General features: G+C 37.1%; 1 protein-coding gene across 3 annotated transcripts; it reads right to left on the reverse strand.

Moving 5' to 3' along the window:
• Positions 1-9,092: 9,092 nt before the first annotated feature.
• Positions 9,093-21,323, reverse strand: LOC127452627 (E3 ubiquitin/ISG15 ligase TRIM25-like). 3 transcript variants are annotated; one of them, XM_051718251.1, is made up of 8 exons: positions 20,110-20,831; positions 16,870-16,965; positions 16,346-16,579; positions 15,978-16,137; positions 12,903-12,991; positions 12,564-12,669; positions 12,029-12,175; positions 9,093-9,325 (listed from the first exon to the last, which is right to left on the reverse strand). In XM_051718251.1, exons 1-8 carry the CDS (start codon positions 20,698-20,700, stop codon positions 9,093-9,095), a joined length of 1,656 nt encoding a protein of 551 aa, XP_051574211.1. In that variant the 5' UTR covers positions 20,701-20,831. The 3 variants fall into 3 exon arrangements, with proteins under 3 accessions (XP_051574211.1, XP_051574213.1, XP_051574212.1); XM_051718253.1 differs by having other exon boundaries at positions 9,185-9,393; positions 20,110-21,323; XM_051718252.1 differs by having other exon boundaries at positions 9,185-9,396; positions 20,110-21,323.
• Positions 21,324-21,788: the final 465 nt, after the last annotated feature.

Consider the following 21,788-nt stretch of genomic DNA (forward strand, 5'->3'; position numbering starts at 1 on the left):
CTGTGCATTTATGTATAAGGTTTGCAACTTCATTAAAACAATATTTGAACTCCATGACCTTAGATCTATTGCTTATTTTGCAGATTCTCGAACCAGCGTATCACAAAGTGCATTCTGGGTTGAGCGAGCGGCAATGAGAGAGCAGAGTGGAATCTTCAAAAGGCGCTCTCCGCTCCGCTCACATGCTCTGATGCAGATAAAAATCATTAGAAACAGTAAACAAACTGATTTGATGATGTTCAGGATGTGAATGCTGACACACATTTGTAAAACACCGTCAGGATTTGTACATAGGCAAGATCAGTGACACTTCACATAATCTTTTTACGAGCACTACAGAAAAGAATGGAGAATAAAAAGTACATTTTCCTGTAATTTTCCTATGAATCTTCGGTTTTCATCATTGATTTACCTTTTGTGAAAAAAAGGTTGTGCATATGAGCTGACATCACTTCAGTAACAGCTTTGACATTTTTTAAGTCTGTAGATTTGACTGCAACCAGCAGCTAAACAAATTGCATAAATACGTTTGAATGAATAAGATGCAATAAAATGTGCTCACACAAGCTGGTTAATGTTTTTGGGAAGAGTGTAACTGAACTATGCCAAGACCAGCTTAAACACACATGCTCCTTCGGAACTGGACCACGGATTGCTGTAAAGAAACAGATAAATACAGATCTAAACCAAAACCAACGAAGCTTCTGTACAGCGTTCCTCCTACTCACTTGTAAACAGCGCTGCTCTTCCGGGTGAGTCAACGCGATTAGTCACACACACAAACTGCTGCTGAGTTAAAAAAGTACTTAAATACAACCAAAAGCGATCATGTCACTTTAGAAGACATTCATTTAACTTCTGGAGTCGTATCGATGATGTTTTTGCTGACTGTCTGTACGTTTTGGAGTTTCAAAAGTCAGATTACCATTAACTTGCACTGAGCTAAGATATTTTTTCAATTTTTCTTCAAATGTGTTCTGCAGAAGAAAGAAAGTCATACACATCTGGGATATCATGAGGGTGAGTAAATAATGAGAGAATTTTCATTTTTGGGTGAACTATCCCTTTAAGTTAAAATTGAGCTACAAACATCACAACACAACAATTAACTAACGGTGGCAACAAAATTAATAAAGCATTAATAAACTCAGCAAATAGCCCAAAGTAAGCCTATAACACTAACTGCATAATTTATTCATGTTGCAGTGCATGCTGTCTGTAGCATGTCTGTATTTTGTGCAACACAGCACGAAAAACCAAAGAAAAAACAGCCACAGAGTTTAGATGAAATCAGTATAGTTGACTATTCCTATTAAGCTGGGATACTAGAAATTATTTTAACATAAATAAAATTTAAAAAAAAAGAAATTGCATGCTTGTCCTAATGAGTTTGATTTCAAGTAACAACAGCAATTAAGCAACTTACAAGCAAAGTCAATAATACAATAACAATACACACCATATGAAACATAATCGTAAACATGATTTACACATTGGCTACACTCACCTGCACAAGTATATTTGAGATAGATATACATTTATTCTCACATTACAGCTTTTGCTATCACCATCAAATAACCCATAAAAGAGCCCATCCTTTACAGGAGCAACTCTCGAACCATATTCCTTACAAGCGCAAAAGGCAAAGCTATTCAAGAGCTTGTCAGCTGGAACTCCGTTTGTGTGTGTGTGTGTGTGTGTGTGTGTGTGTGTGTGTGTGTGTGTGTGTGTGTGTGTATTTTTGCTGACTCAGGATCTGACTGAGGTGAGAGCTAGTCCTGCTTGATGCTGAATGGTCTCTTCATACACCATGCATTAAAGATCTTACTGTAGTTTTTGAGGAAACTTCGCATGTCACATCAAACACACATTCTGACAATCACTAACTGGCTGCCTCTAACATTTGTGAGAGTTGTGTTTGTCTTTTGTCCTGACTGTAGACGGTTGGCAATTGTGACGATAGGTGCAGAGAGGTACAAATGAACAGTCAAAATGTGCTGCAGCTATTCAGAGTAGCAAAGTAAAACTAAATGCTGACATTTTCTGAAGAAAATAGGGGTGCCTGCCAGTGCAGAAAAGTTTTATCGTCGGCTAGGTGAAAATTGCAACCTGGATAACTGAGGTATCTTTAATTTCTAGCACAATTGGTTCTACCTGGTTAAATTTACTCTTAAGTATGTTTACTCCACCTTGAATCCACCGCTGGATGCTATCCAAACATAACCATGTGCCACCACGACTGACATTACAAAGTAACAATGAATGTGTTACATCTTGCCATTATATCCTGAATATGTGAATTGTTATAACACACCTGCGATGCGAATGATGGCCCTCTCAGCTGGGTCCAGCACCTCCGCTGAAGCAGACTTGGAGCGTTTGACCCGCTGGTGTTTGGGGAGGTTCCAGGGCAATGTGTCTCCAGGGGACGGGGAGATGCTGTGTTCACTTGAGCTCTGCTCCACTGGAGGAAGCTCTCTCAGCTTGTCCCTGCAGCCAGCAGCCATCACCTACAACATTTACAGCAAATGAAGTGAAGTCAATAAACGTACAGATAGGGTATGAAACTATGATTTAATTATGCATGCAATGCAGCACAAACATTAATAAATAAAAACATTATTGAAACCATTGACATTACTCAGCTGGCTAACTAAGAGTAAATGATTAACCGCAGCACTGCCCTGGCTTGGTGGAATTAGACATTTTCATATTACCTGCATTGTAATATAGAATTATGGAAAGCAAGAGTGATACTGACGGTTGACAATAAGCAAATTCAGTGTTTCAGTTGCATTCTACCTATAACAGTCCATTGTTAATCGGCTTATTGTCAATTAGCATATTACACTTTATCAATGTCATGAAAATAGGGTTAAATTTGACTGCACTGGCTCTGAACATTGACTTAGAATGTGCAAACAGACATTCTTAAAGTTATTTAGTGCTTCAGTAATGAACACTGCTTACCCACACACAAACAAACACTTAAAGGAATATTCCGGGTTCAATACAAGTTAAGTTCAAACGACAGCATTTGTGGCATAATGTTGATTACCACAAAAAACAATTTTAACTCGTCCCTCCTTTTCTTTAACTATTTTTCCTTTCAGCATGGTTGTGTGCAGGCATTTAGGTGTATCATATATTATACGCTTAAGTCAGTATGATCGTATTTAGGTGAATGCACATGAGCACCACCATGAAGTTGTAAATACCAGTGGGGAACTCCAATTTTTCAGTAACACTTTACAATAATGTTCCATTTGTTAACATTTGTGAACAATATTAGTTAACATGAACTAACAATGAGAGATCATGTTAATTTCAACATATACTAAAACATTTTGAAAATCAAATATTGTATTTGTTAACATTAGTTAATGCACTATGAATTAACAATGAACTAACAATGAACAACTGTATTTCTATTAACTAACATTATCAAGCATAATTAATGCTGTAACAAATATATAGTTAATTGTTTGTTCATTACACCTAATGCATTAACTAATGTTAATGAATGGAACCTTAATTAAAAGTGTTACCAAATGTCCTTAAAGACCCCATGAATTCAAAATTAGTTTTGTGATTTTAATCCATGTGTGTTTGTATTAAGGCCATCTATTAAGGTTGCCAGCTGCCTTGACGTGCCATACTATCTATATACTTGTGTATCCCAAATTCCTTTTTTAGCAGATATGCATTAAAAATATAGCCTTGTTTTTCTCTTCTGGAAACATGGACCAAAAATATTGATGGCTCATGCTGTGCTACACAGATTTGTGTCCAATCAGATGCTCTCTAGAATGAGAATGTCCCTCATTCTGGGCAAATCATGGTCCATGGCTGTGAAAAAAACTAAAGCCTTCAATATATCCCTCATAAAACTTCCTGTTTCAATAGGAAATATGTCAACACAAGTCAGACAAGTGCACTCTCAAGGGCCTTCAAGCCCAGAATTTCAGAGTTCAGGACATGTCAATCAAAGGATTATAGCATAAGCAAATTTTCACTGGTTGTAATTGTGAATTAAGTTGTAATTTTGAATGCTGATGGTAAAATGTATATACATTTTGTGTACTGTTGATGTAGAATTATAAAAAATAAAATAAAAAATACTCATTTAGCTAGTTTAAGTCATGAGCGTTCCAAAACTATGGGTGTTTCTCAATGCTAAAAATGCAGAGAACAGACTTGCATTCTTATGAAGACCAGTTTTGCCAAGCTTCCTTGGAAGAACAAACTCGGAAGGACAGGAGGATGTAGAACACATCTATTGCGAGCTTTGAGATGTGCTGCAATCTTCCTGCTGCGCAATTAACCATCACAGCACATTTATAACCGGTAAGAGAACTACTGTTAAAAGTCTGTTAACACTCGTTTCCTCCATGTGTTTATTACTTTCTTAAAATGATGCCCAACAAAACAACAGATGTTTATGGAGTATGATGACTCATCAGGAGCATCAGAATTTCACTAGCTTACAGTGGGAAACTCTTGATGTGAAACAAAACAAATGTCTGCCACCGTAGTACCGGGATCTTGCCACAAGTCACCATCCGATGCATCCTTGATATCTGGTCTGATCATGAACACATCCGGGCTATTTTATGCATTCTCAGTACTTGCGTTCTTGAGTTTTGGAATTGAACTTCAGCAGTTGATGATGATGTAGAGCGAGTCCACGAAAATGTAAGAACACACAATGAGAAACAGCCAGTACTTTCCAATGCTACATCTGTGGCGGCAGGGCTGTAGCTAGTGGGGTGAAAGGTGGTAATGATTCTAGGGGCCCACAGGTCCAGGGGGGCCCCCACATCAAATTCTAAACTGTATTTGTTAATAGGAAGGGGGCCCTGAATAATTTGCTATGGCCCTGTGTGACAGTACGAAAATAAAAAGATACATAAAGCATCAATTGCACACCTAATGTACACTATTTGTTTTTTATTTTGCTGCAATAGAACTAAAAGGCTTCCTGTCTTTGTCAGAAAGTCCAAAAAAAGAAAAGAGAAATTGCCCACTGGCTCCGAACAAAATGACTTGAACGCATATCACAACTTTTAGGTAGAAACTTCCCAAGAGGACTTTAACACAGCAATAGACCTGTTGTTGTTATGAGCTCATGAAGGACAGAGCAGGCCAAGGAAATTAGATGTAAATGATCTCTGGTAACCTACAGCACTGAAACGAGAACTCATACCAAAACACCTGCAATGAACATTAACTTGTGAGGGGCATAAATATCCACTGTCAACATGGAGTTGTGGGCCAAAAAAACAAAAACAAAAATGTGAGAAGGCAAATGAACATTGAAAAGTTGTTTTTAATATGAAACAGTTCTTCATTTGTTGCCATAACCATAACAACATACTTATCATGGCTGAGTACATGTAAATGCACAGTACAGAGTACAACATTTGAGACACAGGTTCAGTTATGGAAACACAATCATTATTAAAGTGACTAATAAAGAACTCATAGAGGGAAAATCTTGTCATTAATTATGGTTAACACACATCTTTACTGCAGTGTGCACTGCACACATCAAGAGTTTAGTTTCAGGACAGCTGTCAATGATATGGCAATAAAGCTAACATGGTAAATGAAAACGATATCTCTGGCATAAAGATAGGTCATGCTAATTATAGTTAAGGTAGCTGTCCAAGGTGCACAGACGCATATCTGATATAGAGCAGGCACACTTTTCCTACTGGTTACCCATTGGAAGGATGTTAACCAAGTAATCTGAAGTGGTTTATAATCTCTGTTTTGACAGTTCAATCATATGTGCTCAGCAGATGGCACTGAGATGCATGGCTTACTGTACACCTGATAGAGGGGGACAGAAGAACTTAACAGATGTATTTAGATACATTAGAGACAATTCCACATCTACTGTACACTCATACAGCTTTTCATATGACATCATTGTATCTTTATAAATTGATTCAGAGAACCTGATGTTGGCTTTGACTGTAAATGTTACATTGAGACTTCTTGTTCTATGGTATTGCACTGTAAAGTCTTATAAAGTTGATGGAACACATTAAATTGTGAAAATGGGCAGTTAGCGTAACCTTAAAAAGCTAATTCTACCTGATCTGACTGTTAAAATATTGAAAAGAAAATAATGATAATTTCATTGAAATTTTGTTGGTGTAACCTACTGAAGTCATGCTGATTAAGTTATATGAAATAATATTTTTGACATAAAACCAGGTAGTTTAGATATTACTACATACATGAACACATGTTTAGGTTATTTTTAGGTTATTATACTTCTATAATTTTATAAAACAAACCAATTTCAGATTTACTTTTTATGTGTGTTACTTCCAATCAAGCTGCAATCTTGTCAAATTATGCTACAAGTGTTCAAATGTTGAATTTAATTGCGTGTATTTGGGATACATAAAATACTCTTAAATTAGCCTCATAAAGACAAAGGAGCCATTTTTTTTTTTTTTTTTTTTTTGTCCAAAAATGTCATTTCTAATACCATCCTTTCCACCACAGAATTGTTATTTGGAATTGTGGACATGACATTGTGGTGAAAATGTTACTAACAGTTTAGAAAAATTGCATGAACCAGTCAGTGTCAAAAGTAGGCCTATGCATTTAAAGGGACAGTTCACCCAAAAGTGAAAATACTCTCATAATTTACTCACCTTTATGCCATATCAGATGTGTATGACTTTATTTCTTCAGCAGAACACAAATGAAGATATTAGAAGAATATTTCAGCTCTGTAGGTCCATACAATGCAAGTGAATGATGGCCAGAACTTTAAAGCACAAAAATCACATAAAGGCAGCAGAAAAGTAATCCATAAGACTCCAGTATTTTAACGCATCTTCTGAAGTGAAATGATAGATGTGGGTGAGAAACAAATCAATATTTAAGTCCTTTTTACAATAAACCTATATTTACACAGCCCTCCTGTGCATGCTCAAGAGAGTTCTTCTTCTGTTTTTGCTGATACACATTCTTTGTGCATATCACCACCTACTGGTTGTTGTGCAAACAAAATTTATTTATTATTTTCCAGTGCTTTATCCATTACTTTTTTCTTTCTCTTTCCTGCCCAGTAGGTGGCGATATGCAAGAAATATGTGAATCAGCCAAAAAAAAAAAAAAAAAAAAAAAAAAAACAGAAGAAGAAATTGGTTCTCTCCTGAACGGACATAGGACGGCTGGTGAAAGTGGAGATTTATAGTAAAAAAGGACTGAAATATTGATCTGTTTCTCACCCACACATATTATTTCCCTTCAGAAGACATGGATTAAACCACTGGAGTCGTATGGATTACTTTTATGCTGCCTTTATGTGCTTTTGGTGCTTCAAAATTTGGTCACCCTTCACTTGCATTGTATGGACCTACAGAGCTGAAATATTTTTCTAAAAATCTTAATTTGTGTTCTGCAGAAGAAAGAAAGTTATACACATCTGGGATGGCATGAGGGTGAATAAATAATGAGAATTTTCATTTTTGGGTGAACTGTTCCTTTAAGGGAGCCCACAGGCCCAACAGTAGCTACCCAAAATTAAATAAACCCTTTTACAGTGCAGTGCACTTGTGATGATTAATAATAATAATAAAAATAATAATAATTAAAAAACGGTTACTATTGTATTATACTTTTGCAAATGCCTCTGACTGGTGGAAACTGAAGAATAGTTACTGTAGGCTATCATAAGCCCTTTACATACACAGGTTACTTCAGAAATTGAATTCAAACACAGCACATTCAGTATCTACTCATGAATCTTCAGGAATAAAACGGGACATGTATTTCTCAGCTGTAATTCAAGTCAGAGTCTTTAATAACTTTATAAATGGCTCTGAGTTAACGGTGCAGACTATATCCATCATCTGAATAACCTGCAAAACAGACCACAGAACATCTATCTAAACCTGCAACACACGTCTGTACCTTTGTTCATGTTCAAAATGTGATACAAAATAAATAACACTGGAAATATAGCACAGGCTGAGGTGAAGGTTTACAAAGACATCTTGTTCTCTCTTACCGTATGTGCGGCTGCAGTTCTCCGCGGTGCTGTCAGAGCCTTGACGCGCCGCCGCAGCTGGACGGATTCTTTCACTTTACTGTGAATTATAAGCAGCAATAACACTCAGCTCTGAGATCCACGCGTGTACACTTATTATAATCCCTTTGAGTATCGTGGACTGACGGTGCAGGCACTATCGCAGAGCCTGACACAGACAGACGAGCTGAAATGCAGACTCTGCAGTGTGTTCCCATGCACACACATCATCCCCACAGCGCTGAGAATAACGTCAGAGATCAATGAGTAACCAGAACACAAGTGCTGGTAAAAACAGCGATACACTGTGCCGAATGAAGGCGAATGATATCGATAATGCTGCAGTGGAGTCGTGTTACAAAAACTCTCATCGAACCAACACTTTACCTACATTGAGGAATTGGATAGTTCTAGATCTGATGGAGGTTTAACTCGAAAAAATGGTTTAATTAAAGAGACGTGCAGGTGTGTGAACGATGCTGGAAGTTAGCCAAAGAAAGTCATTTACGATAAACATACTGTATCTAAAGCCAGACAGACAGACAGACAGACAGACAGACAAACAGATAGACAGAACTGGTGTAACTGAGTCAGATTTGTAGGCCTCCTTGCTCACACACACTTTTTCAGTTCTGTCCACAAATTTTCTATCGGATTGAGGTCAGGGCTTTGTGATGACTACTCCAATACCTTGACTTTGTTGTCCTTAAGCCATTTTGCCACAATTTTGGAGGTATGCTTGCAGTCATTTTCCATTTGGAAGACCAATTTGCGACCAAGCTTTAACTTCCTGGCTGATGTCTTGAGATGTTGCTTCAATATATCCACATAATTTTCCTTCCTCATGATGCTATCTTTTTTGTGAAGTGCACCTGTATGTAACCGTCTGACCCACTGGAATTGTGATATAGTCAGTTAAAAGTGAAACAATCTGTGTGTAAACAATTGTTGGAAAAATTACTTGTGTCATGCATAAAGTAGATGTCCTAAACGACTTGCCAAAACTATAGTTTGCTAATATAAAATCTGTGAGTGGTTAAAAAAAAATTAGTTTGAATGATTTCAACCTAAGTGTATGTAAACTTCTGACTTCAACTGTAGACAGATAGACAGACAAGACAGACAGACAGACAGATAGAGCAGAATGATGGACAGATGGATGGATCTGATTTGACGAGAGGCTTCCAGGAGTGCTGATATACAGTCCAACAGCACTAGGGCACTTTACTGTTGGTATCACTCCGCTTGTGTTCGTGTTGTTCCAAACCACTGTGAAAATGAAAATTCTCTCATCATTTACTCACCCTCATGCCATCCCAAATGTGTCTGACTTTCTTCTGCTAAACACAAACGAAGATATTTAGAAGAATATTTCAGCTTTGTAGGTCCATACAATGCAAGTGAATGGTGGCCAGAACTTTGAAGCTCTAAAAAGCACATGAAGGCAGCATTAAAGTAATCCATACGACTCTAGTGGTTTAATTCATGTTTTCAGAAGCAATCTAATTAGTTTTGGGTGAGAAACAAACCAAAATATATCTTCTTTTACACTATAAAACATCAGCAGTATCCTTGGTTATCATGATTTCAAGCTTGATTAGACTTCCAAGTGCCATCTAGCACTCTGCATGTGCGTCAAGAACCAGGAAGTGTAATTTAAACTGACGATTAAAAAAAAGAAAAAATAAATAACTTTGACAAATAATACTTTGATAAATGTCTAAATATATATCCAAATGCATACTTCTGATAATCTAATCTAAATCTAATAAACAGGCAGTCAAACCACACGGCCTCAGCAGCCATCCACAGGTTATTATTCTTGTGACATGATTTTCAAGTCATGTAATTGTTCTTTTTTTCCATCAGATCTCAGCAATCTGCCCCCAATATATGACATATTCTCATATTTTCTTCATGTTTTAACTTTTTGTTTGGGTGTAGGTTTTTACTGAAGTGAAGTTAAAATAAATTTGCTTATTTGCAAATGAATGGTGTAATTGAGAAATTTCAAGGTAAATAAGATCTAAATAGCATAAAATTACAAAAGAAGTGCAGAAGTTTATTATTACTTCAGGGAAGAAGAAATGGTATCATTTCTTTAAAAAGAAGTTACACCCGTACTGTTTCCTGTCAAAAAAGACCACAAACCTCCAAGGTGTAGACCTTTATTAAACAGCCTAGGAGGGTTAAGAAAGCATTATCTGTCAGTGAACATTAGTGTTGTCTCTCACACCACAAAGGATCAGAGCAGGGTACTACCACCCTACAGCCGAGAAATATACAGTAGTTAAACTAACAGCATTGCTATTTGTAGCGGCATTACTGCCTATCACTACTGTGAGTCGCGACAGATGCAGGTAATCACACATGCTCAAACTATCTCTCCCTCTTTTGCCCTTGCTCACACACACACACACACACACACGTTAGTGCAGCTATCATTATGAGGACTCTCCATAGACATAATGATTTTTATACTGTATGAACTATAGATTCTATCCCCTAAACCTAACCCTCACAAAAAACGTTCTGCATTTTTACATTTTCAAAAAAACATAGTTTAGTATGTTTTTTAAGCGATTTGAAATACGGGGACACTAGAAATTTCCTCATAAACCACATTTAAAGCATAATACCCTTGTAATTACCAGTTTGTAACCTAAAAAAATGTCCTCGTAAACCACCCAAACCTGCCCACACACACACACGTCTTAAAGGAACAGTTCACCAAAAATACTCTCATTATTTTCTCACTCTCATGCCAGATGTGTATGACTTTTTCTTCTGCAGAATACAAATTATGATTTGTAGAAGAATATTTCAGCTCTGTACAGTGCAAGTGAATGGGTCCTAAAATTTTGAAGCTCCAAAATCCACATAAGGGCAACATAAAAGTAACCAATATGACTCCAGTGGTTAAATTCATGTCTTCTGAAGCGATATGATGAATATGATGCGATATTCATCTGAGAAACAGATGAATATTTATAAAAAAGTAATTTTTTACTATAAATTCTCCTCCCTGATCATTCAGTCTCCACTTCAGTTTCACTTTCCCATTCTCCTTGTGTTTTTGGTGATTCACAGTCTTAATGCATATCGCCCCCTCCTGGGAAGAGAGAAGAATTTATACTAAAATTGACTTAAATTTGTATCTGTTTCTCACCCACACCTATCATATCATATCTGAACACATGGATTTTACCACTGGAGTTTTATGGATTACTTTAATGCTCCCTTTATGTGGACTCTGGAGCTTCAAAATTTGGCCACCCATTCACTTGCATTGTATGGACCTACAGAGCTGAAATATTCTTCTAATAATCTTCATGTTCTGCAGAAGAAAAAGAGTCAAACATATCTGGGATGCCAGGAGGGTGAGTAAATGATGAGAGAATTTTCATTTTTGGGTAAACTATCCCTTTAACTTATTAGAAACAGCCCAAGATGTTGTTATTAATTCTAAAGTGACGTTTTCAAATTAGAAACGGAGGCTTGAGAGCATCTTTCAAACTAAGCAAGATCCTGATAGCGTAAAAACGCATTTCCATAAACAAGAGCATTTTGGGACACCCCTTGGTTTTTCTTTACTTATTTACTTGTTCACTGAACTGTTGCATTAAAGCAAAATCACATGAGCAATCGAGCTGTTGTTCTGTATGTCAGCACAGCTTGTGGATTACCTGCGGCACAAGGCCGTACGACTGAATCACAGCCATGCTGATGTACAGAACAACAGCAGATTGAAATAGAAAGTACAAGAAGTGACATGAAAAAGACATGAGAGATGTAGGAGATGTTGGGAAAATTAGAGGAACAGCAAGTCATTAAGATTTGCAAATCAAACGGAAGAGAACTGCTCAAAATAGTGCTTGATATAATAAATGAATGTTCAAGTTCTGGTAAAAGCAAACTTAGTATGTTTGTATAGGCTACTTTATAGTGTTTTTGCAGTGTCCTTTTTATTACTTTCTTCCAGACACTGAAGCTCAGTGTTCTGAGTTGGACACAGTACTGGGCTGCTGGGCTGACCTCTTCTCTCCCGTTCAGTCTCCAGTTGCCACGGCTCGGGAGATGCAGAACTCTGTGTGGAAGACTCCAGTTTCGGCTTGTTATCTGGAACCATCAATTGATGATATAAGAAGAAAATAGGTATAAGAAGAAATAAGAAATATTGTTTTTGTTTTAAAATATAAAACTCTTGTGTTAGAATCTGTAATGCATTTAACTGCACATTAGGAATTAAATTCCCTCTTGCTATCACTCCTTATAGACTTCTTTTAATTAAATCCAAAGAATCACATTCAGCACTAATCTAATCTAATCTAATCCTTTCTTTTAACTGGTACCTTGTCTTGCACAGACATTACAAGTATTACCATGACATTATATCATTACAAAAAAAAAAACAAAAAAAAACCTGTATATTCACATAGAAATAGAGAACAGACTAATACACTCTAAACTTGTAGGGAGAAGATGGGTGACAGCTGAGAAGCCTGACCTGCTTTCACGATGACAGATGCAGGAAGGTCCAGACAGCTCCTCGTTTTTGACATTATCTCCTCTGTGATATCTTTGCCGCCCTGGTTGGGGTCTCGAATGCGGATCTTAGAAGACATAAAGCAGGCACAGCATTAACTGATGAATCAGCATCTATGACCTCTTCCTGTTTAGCACTACTCAAGCCTTTTAAATATACTGTCCATATGCAACATAAATTCAGCTTTTCTACAACATATTTAGTTTAATGTATTATGAAGATAAAATGTTCAAAAGAACATACTGCTTTTAAGAACCTAGATGATTCAGAACAAGCTTAAAGTGGTTTGTGCACACTCACATGTTTTTTATCCCGCTTAGGAGCTCTACACACTATGAATGGAGATGGTGTTATTATGGTTTGCTCAGGATAACAGAGGGGTCTTGCTGCTGCTCACACACCATACAAAAGAACAAGTTCCATATTAAAAGAATAGTTCACTCATAAATGACAAAAGGGTGTTGTCTAGCAGAATGTCATTGATTACTCCTTTGTGCAAAAGGTAAATTGTTATCCTGGTCATGTATTAATGTATGTAGTAAGGAATGCAAAATAGAAGCGTTTTCACTTATGGTCTTTGACATTGAGACCCCATGGATGTACTGTATTTTCACATCTACTCCTCAACTAACTTTTCTTCGCTGAATAAAAAGAAAACTGTTGTTACTGTTGCTATAGATAGCAACTTCCACATGCCTAGTTGACAACAGGTAAAAACATGTGCACTTATTTCAGCTTTGTTATGTGGCAAACATGAAGTGGCTATCCATTAAAACAACCTTTATGTTCACAATTTTATCCACTAGCAGTGTAAGTAAATTGCATGCATGCATATTAATAGTTAGCTCACAGCCCTAGCAGTGGTGGTCAGAAAAGTCACATGTAACGCTATGGCCAAACCCTGCTATTTTGCAGCTTTGCAGTACATGAACCAGCAGTGATTGCAACATGGAAAGCACGGCTTCCCCAAAAAATTACATCAGAAATGTAAAGCATTTTTTAAAGATTTCCCACCTATATGGCATTAAGAAAATAATGGCTTATAACTCTAAGAAAATAATAAAGTGGGTTAATTGCATGGAAAATTTGATAGAAAACCTTTTGAAATGTGAAAGAAATAAAAATTATAATAATTTGGACCAATTTTAAGAGTTTAAGTTTTAGACACTGCTGGGAAAACACCAAAAAGTAGGTGTCCAAATATATATATATATACACACACACACACACACACACACACACACTGGCGGCCAAAAGTTTGGAATAATGTACAGATTTAGCAGTTTCTGAAGGAAATTGGTACTTTAATTCACCAAAGTGACATTCAACTGATCAAGAAGTATAGTCCGGACATTACTGATGTAAAAAACAGCACATCACTATTTGAAAAAAGTCATTTTTGATCAAATCTAGACAGGCCCCATTTCCAGCAGCCATCACTCCAACACCTTATCCTTGAGTAATCATGCTAAATTGCTAATTTGATACTAGAAAATCACAGCTGAAAGCTATGTGGTTCATTAAATGAAGCTTAACATTGTCTTTGTGTTTGTATTTGAGTTGCCACAGTATGCAATAGACTGGCATGTCTTAAGGTCAATATTAGGTCAAAAATGGCAAAAAAGAAACAGCTTTCTCTAGAAACTCATCAGTCAATCATTGTTTTGAGGATTGAAGGCTATACAATGCTTGAAATTGTCAAAAAACTGAAGATTTCATACAAAGGTGTACACTACAGTCTTCAAAGACAAAGGACAACTGACTCTAACAAGGACAGAAAGAGATGTGGAAGGCCAGATGTACAACTAAACAAGAGGATAAGTACATCAGAGTCTCTAGTTTGAGAAATAGATGCCTCACATGTCCTCAGCTGACAGCTTCATTGAATTCTACCCGCTCAACACCAGTTTCACGTACAACAGTAAAGAGAAGACTCAGGGGTGCAGGCCTTATGGGAAGAATTGTAAAGAAAAAGCCACTTTTGAAACAGAAAAACAAAAAGAAAAGGTTAGAGTGGGCAAAGAAACACAGACATTGGACAACAGATAATTGGAAAAGAGTGTTATGGATCTTAACCCCATTGAGCTTTTGTGGGATCAGTTAGACTGTAAGGTGCGTGAGAGGTGCCCAACAAGACAGCCACATCTATGGCAAGTGCTACAGGAAGTGTGGGGTGAAATGTCACCTGAGTATCTGGACAAACTGACAGCTAGAATGCCAAGGATCTGCAAAGCTGTCATTGCTGCACTTGGAGGATTTTCTGATGAGAATTCTTTGAAGTAGTTTATCAAACTAATAGTAATTTTTCATATTATTAATGTCCTGACTATACATTGTGATCAGCTGAATGCCACTTTGGTGAATAAAAGTACCAATTTCTTTCCATAAGAGCAAAATCTGTACATTATTCCAAACTTTTGGCTGCAAGTGTATATATATATATATATATATATGTGTGTGTGTGTGTGTGTGTGCGTTAAATTCCATAAACAACTTCTGTGTTGTGCGCTGTTCGATGTCAACTGTACCTTGGTAAAATTTTGTACAAGGGAATCAAAAGTTACAATTTATTTATCATGAAGCAATAAGCAAAAATGTGACAAAAATCCACATCTGTTTGTTAGTTCTAACTGGTCATCAAATTAGAAAATGCTACCTAAGAACTGGTCGGATCAGCTGTATTCATAGCAAGCGGTTACTTGCTATGAATATATACACTCCCCATACACTCTAAACTAGTGCTGTCAGTTGATTAATATATTTAATCGCAGATTTTTAAAGTGCTGTAATTTGATTCAATATATACTACTTTTCCTGTCAAAATGCATTTATTTCCTTTTTAGGAAGGAAAACAATATGTATCAATAATATAATAATAATAATGTATACAGATAGAAATGCACTAAAATAGCACCAATTCAAGTAACATGAAATGTTTCTGAAAGTCTAAGTGGGAGGTTGACTATTTGAAATAACTAATCCCCATAGGTTGTGTATTCATTCCAATGTGCATTAAATCTATTAAACTCTCATCCTGCACAATATTAATCAGCCGACAGGTTGTGGCTATCCGCTTCGGATATGGAATACACATGATTCGAGTCAGGTCGTCGAACGCAGCTTTGAACTCCACATGAAAAGGGCTGCAGACACCGGCCGTGTTTGAAATGGCATACTAGCCATTCTAATCTTACTGCTTCTGTCATATTTATGTCTAGCAGATAGTAGCATGGTAGTATGGTAGTATGCCATTTCGAACACAGCCAACATCTTGTTCTGCTTTTAGCACTGCTATGGAAACCAACAGACATGTGTGACATTTTAATACAGATGCACAACTAATTTCTGAAAATAATCAAATCTCCAGTAACTTACATCTACCAGATATCTTTTCTATCTCCCCTTTGAAGAAATCCTCAAATTTCCCTCTAAGCAGAGAGACAGATTGTCTTACATCATCAAAAGAGAGGAGAGAACTGACAGTGATGCTGTCTCGGTTGACAGATTCTGGAGGGACAGATAGAGACGGCAAACTCTACAGACACACAAAGACAAAACACAATTATGAAATCTAGATTCATACAATCTACTTTCCTAAATAAAACATCAAAACAGAGTAAATGAAACCCCATTTCTCCAGAGCAGGAAGAATTTTAGATCACGATCAAAGATTAGAGTCAGTTCAGAGAGTCTTTTCAGTCCCCTGTCCAAGCAGATCTTGCTGTTGTATAGATATCTGTTACCTTTAGGAAATGGATGTGATCCTCTGTATGTAAAAGCTGCTGGATCTCAGCATCTCTCCTCCTCAGATCAGAAATCTCCTGCTCTAGTTGCTCCAAGAGTCCTTCAGCTCGACTTACTGCAGCCTTTTCCCGAGCTCTGATCAGCTGGGTCACCTCAGAGCGGCTTCGCTCAATGGAGTGTATCAGCTCAGTAAAGATCCTCTCACTGTCCTCCACAGCTGTCTTTGCAGAGCGCTGTACACACACATTACAAACACACAACCTGTGAGCCACAGTGGGCTTCAGTGAGATTGTGAGAGCACCAGCACTGGAAGAGTCTTAACGGAGTGTTCAGTTTTCAGTTTCCTAACGTTATCAGTTTCCATCACATGCGGTAATGACAGTATATTCGGTGGAGGGAAACGTCGTTCTTATGTTGATGAGAGGAGTAAATGTTGCAAAATCAATGCATTTTAGAACGAAAACATATTAGTGTGGATGTGGTCTCAAATAGCAGTTGTTTTTCTCCTCGTTTCAAAACTCACCTTATGAGACTTCAAAGCCTCTCTCAGTTCCTGAACGTCTTTCTTTCGTTCCTGGATTCTCAGCTTGAATTTACTCTGTGCCTCCTTCAGCTGTTTCTGTAGAACAAACATTAGTAAACTTCCGAAATGTTTTTCAATGAACTCTTACAGGAATAGATCGCCCAAATATGATAATTCTCTCATCATTTACTAAACCTCACCCATCAAACTCACATTATTTTTTTCTTCTGCAAAAACCAACCATGACATGTTGAAGGATTTATGTTATTGTCAATACAATTTATGGTATGATAGATTTGAGTGAGAAACAAATAAAAAAATCAGTCCTTATACACCAAAAATCTTCACTTCCGCCCAGCTCTCCAATGCACATTCATGAGAGAAGCTTCTTCACACGTTTTTGATTTTGCATGGTCACGTGAGAACTTTTATGTTTTTTTTGAAGCTTGAATGTTTTGGACACTATTGACTTAAACACCAACATCCATAAACATATCCATCCTTAAAAAAAATCTTCGCCACGCAAAACCGTTTTTTCTTTTTCTTTAGTGTGCCCTCAGAATAAGTTGTGCATTCCCTCGCAGTAAATTTACCATGGTTTTACAACAGTAACCATACTTTAACCATGATATTTGTAGTGAAACCACAGTAATAATACAGGAAAACCTAAACTATGGTAATATAATAAAATAATATTGGTTACTATGGTTTTACTACAAATACCATAGTTTTATTTATTTATTTATTTATTTTTCTCCCAATTTGGAATGCCCAATTCCCACTACTTACTAGGTCCTCGTGGTGGCGCGGTTACTCACCTCAATCCAGGTGGCGGAGGACAAGTCTCAGTTGCCTCCGCTTCTGAGACCGTCAATCCATGCACCTTATCACGTGGCTCATTGTGCATAACACCGCGGAGACTCCGCATGTGGAGGCTCATGCTATTGTCCGCGATCCATGCACAACTTACCACGCGCCCCATTGAGAGCGAGAACCACTAATCGAGACCACGAGGAGGTTACCCCATGTGACTCTACCCTCCCTAGCAACCGGGCCAATTTGGTTGCTTAGGAGACCTGGCTGGAGTCACTCAGCACACCCTGGATTCGAACTCGTGACTCCAGGGGTGGTAGTCAGCGTCAATACTCGCTGAGCTACCCAGGCCCCCACAAATTCCATAGTTTAACTATATGGTTACTTTAGTAAAACTATGGTTTACAGTAAACGAAAAGTATAGTATGGAGCTCTATATAACTATAGAAATATTGTAGACTGTAGTAACTTATTTTTACTATAGTATTATTGTAGTAACTATGAAAATAAACTTTTTTTTTTTTTGCAGAAACCATGGTTAAGCTTGTGGTTACTATGGTCTTACTACAAATACCATGGTTAAAGTATAAGTATAGTTAAGTATAAACTAGACAATAGTCTGAGCTAGTTAAACTATGGTATTTGTAGTTGTAAACCATAGTAACCACACAATTGTGATTTTTATTACCATATTTATTACCCTTTTCTGTATTATTACTATGGTCTCACTATGAACATCATGGTCAAAATATGATTTTTGTAGTAAAACCATGGTTCATTTTAATTTTCTTGTTAATAAACTTTTTTTATAATTTCAATTGTTTAATTATTTAGTGTAAATTTATAAAATTATACTCTGTAGTTGATGCAAGTGGCTAAAGTCTTTCCACATTCATATATTCACACTTATGTACTCAGTTTTATATTCATTTATATCATCACTGTATTACTATTATTATATTCATGCTTGATGCCTTATGTATCCAATGTTCCCGTGAGAACTAAATGCATGCGTGAGACCAAATGTATACATTTAGTCCTCTAATATATGAGTTTATTACCCTTTTGACCTGATGAGGTTTCAGAGCTGGAACGAGAGAGCAAAGTTTATTTCTGCTATTGTTCTAAGAAATGTGCAGACATAGAACAGACATAGACCTAGTACACAATAGGATATGTTTTGGGACACCTGTCCTCACGTTTTGCTGAGATAAGTAAATTTTCGGGTCGTTTGCGTAAATAAATATACGAGTGGAGCTGTAGACTATCTTTCCACTCAAACCACAATTTTCACACTTCTATAAGTCATAACCGCCTGACCTGACACTTAGGGTTATTACATCATTGTGCAGAACTTTCTGTACCTAAAAAGGAAATGCCTGCTGGCACAGTCCCAAGAGGGTATAAAGACCTTAAGGAAGATCTGGGTGAATATCTGGGTGTCAGACTAACACCTCAGCTCTCTAGCTCTTCGCATCTGATCTCCAACTTTGATCTCCAACATCTCAACTCATCTCTGTACTTTAACTTTTCTCATTTACTTACTTAGTTGATTAGACAAAGACAAGACTTTGAGTTGTTAGGTTTATCCCAGGACTTAGTCCTAGGATATATCCTTAAGATATTTCTACTTAACATTTATAATCAAACATTTATATTTATTTTCTATATTATCACATTTATTCTCAGTATTCATTATTTCATTTGTATTCATTTATTAATTTTTACAAATTAAAGTTGTTATTCCTTCTACAAATCATCTGATTTATTGAGGTCATTTCCATCTGCTGGATCTCACTGCATCAGTAGTGTATTAACCTGGGATTAGTTCCGCATTCCATAAAAGAACAGCTCCTATCTACTTGAATCGGGAAATACTGAGACCTCCAAAACGTTTGGTCAAGATTACTATTAAAAACACCAGAGAAAATCAGCATTAAAATCTGACAACACAGATATAGTAAACTGTGTTTTTTTTTTTTAGCTCAGATTACGCAGAAAAAAAAGAAAAAAAATGTTTCAGGCTGGTTCAGCTAATGCGCTTGCGCGTTCCCGAGTTGACTGACAGGCAAGGAGTGTATCTAAAAGGTGATTGGCTCTTTTACGTGTTAGGCGGTACTTCCTGTTCTACATCCGCCGTATTGGGCGTTCAAATTTCTCCCATTAATTTTAATGCAAGTGCTCCACCTCGGGCGAAACTGTCTTTGGTTGGGTTGTATTATCACTGAGGGAGAACGTCTGTTTATGGTTTAATATTAGGCAAATTAGCCTACAGTATTGTTCTCTTTATTTTGCCTGTTCTCTGTCGATATATATTCTGCTCATGTTTCTACATCTGTAATTTAGAAATGATTTTGAAACATCTTCTGTGTTTCACAGAAGGAAGAACATCAAACGAGTTTGGAACAACTTTGTCTTAGTTCATACCTGTTTGTCAGTCCTCTCTGCTGCAGCTGTTACAGTGTCATGAGTTTTGTGCTCATCCATTGTGCACAGATAACAAATGCACTGCTGGTCAGTGATGCAGTAGATGTCCAACTGTTTGTCATGTTTTGGGCAGATCATCTGTTGTAGTCGTCCAGTGGCATCAGTCACTTTGTGTCGCTTTCCTGAATGAAATTCCTCATGACGTTCAAAATGATGTTGACAGTAAGACTCCAGACACATCAGACAGGACTTGACAGCTTTGCATTTTCTCCCAGTACAGACGTCACACTCCACATCTCCTTGTCCCGCGTAACAGTGAGCAGGAACAGCAGCTTGGATTCTTGTCTTCTTCAGTTTCTCCACCATTTCAGCAAACACGACATTCTTCGCTAAAACAGGTCTTGGAGTGAAGGTGTGTCTGCACTGAGGGCAGCTGCAGACTCTCAAGTGATCATCCTGATTCCAGTAGTCTGTAATGCAGCTCATACAGTAACTGTGTCCACAGGGAATGGTCACTGGATCCTTCAGTAGATCCAAACAGATGGGACAGCTGAACTGCTCCTCAGCCACTGAAATACTGGCTTCCGCCATTTTACCGCCTGTCGTGTACACAGAGAGACATACAACAGCTGAACAACGCCGTTCTCTTCAACTGGTTCTGTTTTTGAGAAAGTGAAAGTTGGACGAGAGGGCAGCAGAAGCGCCAGGGCGGAAGACTCCAAGACGTGGGGGCGGGGCTAAAGTCTTACGTCACTCATTTCATGAGGTGTCCGAGAGTATGCTTGTTCGTGTGGAAGGCCAAACGATTAAAAATGTCTTTAGGCGTAACGTGTAAATACGACATAACGTCTGTACACGTTATTGCGGCTAAACACTCAATACAGTGTACAGGCGAGCACAGAAAGTATTTTTCCCCAAGAGTTGATGGTGCGAGTTTACAGCACCTCTTTACTAGTGAAAATGCTAGTGAGGTGTTTTTTCTGTCACTTTAATATTCGATTTTCCGACACATGGAGGTCAGTTGGACCTGCAGATCACATTCAGACAGCTATGACACACTGCACTTTTTCATGATACAAGCGTTTAACTGTTACACGTGTAATTCTGCTTAATTTTTAGGTTTCAACTTGTTAATAATTTGTGTTAAAATGTGTCGTTGACATGAAATTTCCAACAGTGACAGCTCGTATTATTACACATGCAAGTGTAAGAAAATTACAATTGTAATTTTTAAAATTAATTTGTCGCCCTACATTTTTAGAGGCTTAAATGTGATTAAAAGTGTTGTTACCAGAATTTAAAATAAAACAAACACTGTCACGTGTGTGTGTGTGTGTTTTTATTTATTTGTGTAAATTATCAGTAAATGTGTAATCAAATAAGTTGTTGGTGAGAACGGGACATGTTGTCACACCATCTAAACTGCACAAAATTGCAATATAAAACAAGTATCACAATTAGCCTTGTGCTCCTCTATATGCTATTTTCTGGGCCAATTTGGGCAATGAGCTAATAAATATAAGGGAAAAAAATAACACAAATATAAGAATATATTGCATCACAATTTTTGTTTATTCTGAATGGTAAGATTAACTTATATATTGTCAATAAAATACATCATAAGACTTAGAGGAGAAATGCAACAATCTCCACAAAATGTAAAAAATTATAATAAAATA

Source organism: Myxocyprinus asiaticus, chromosome 15 (assembly GCF_019703515.2).
Source record: "Myxocyprinus asiaticus isolate MX2 ecotype Aquarium Trade chromosome 15, UBuf_Myxa_2, whole genome shotgun sequence".
NCBI classification, from domain to species: Eukaryota; Metazoa; Chordata; class Actinopteri; order Cypriniformes; family Catostomidae; genus Myxocyprinus; species Myxocyprinus asiaticus.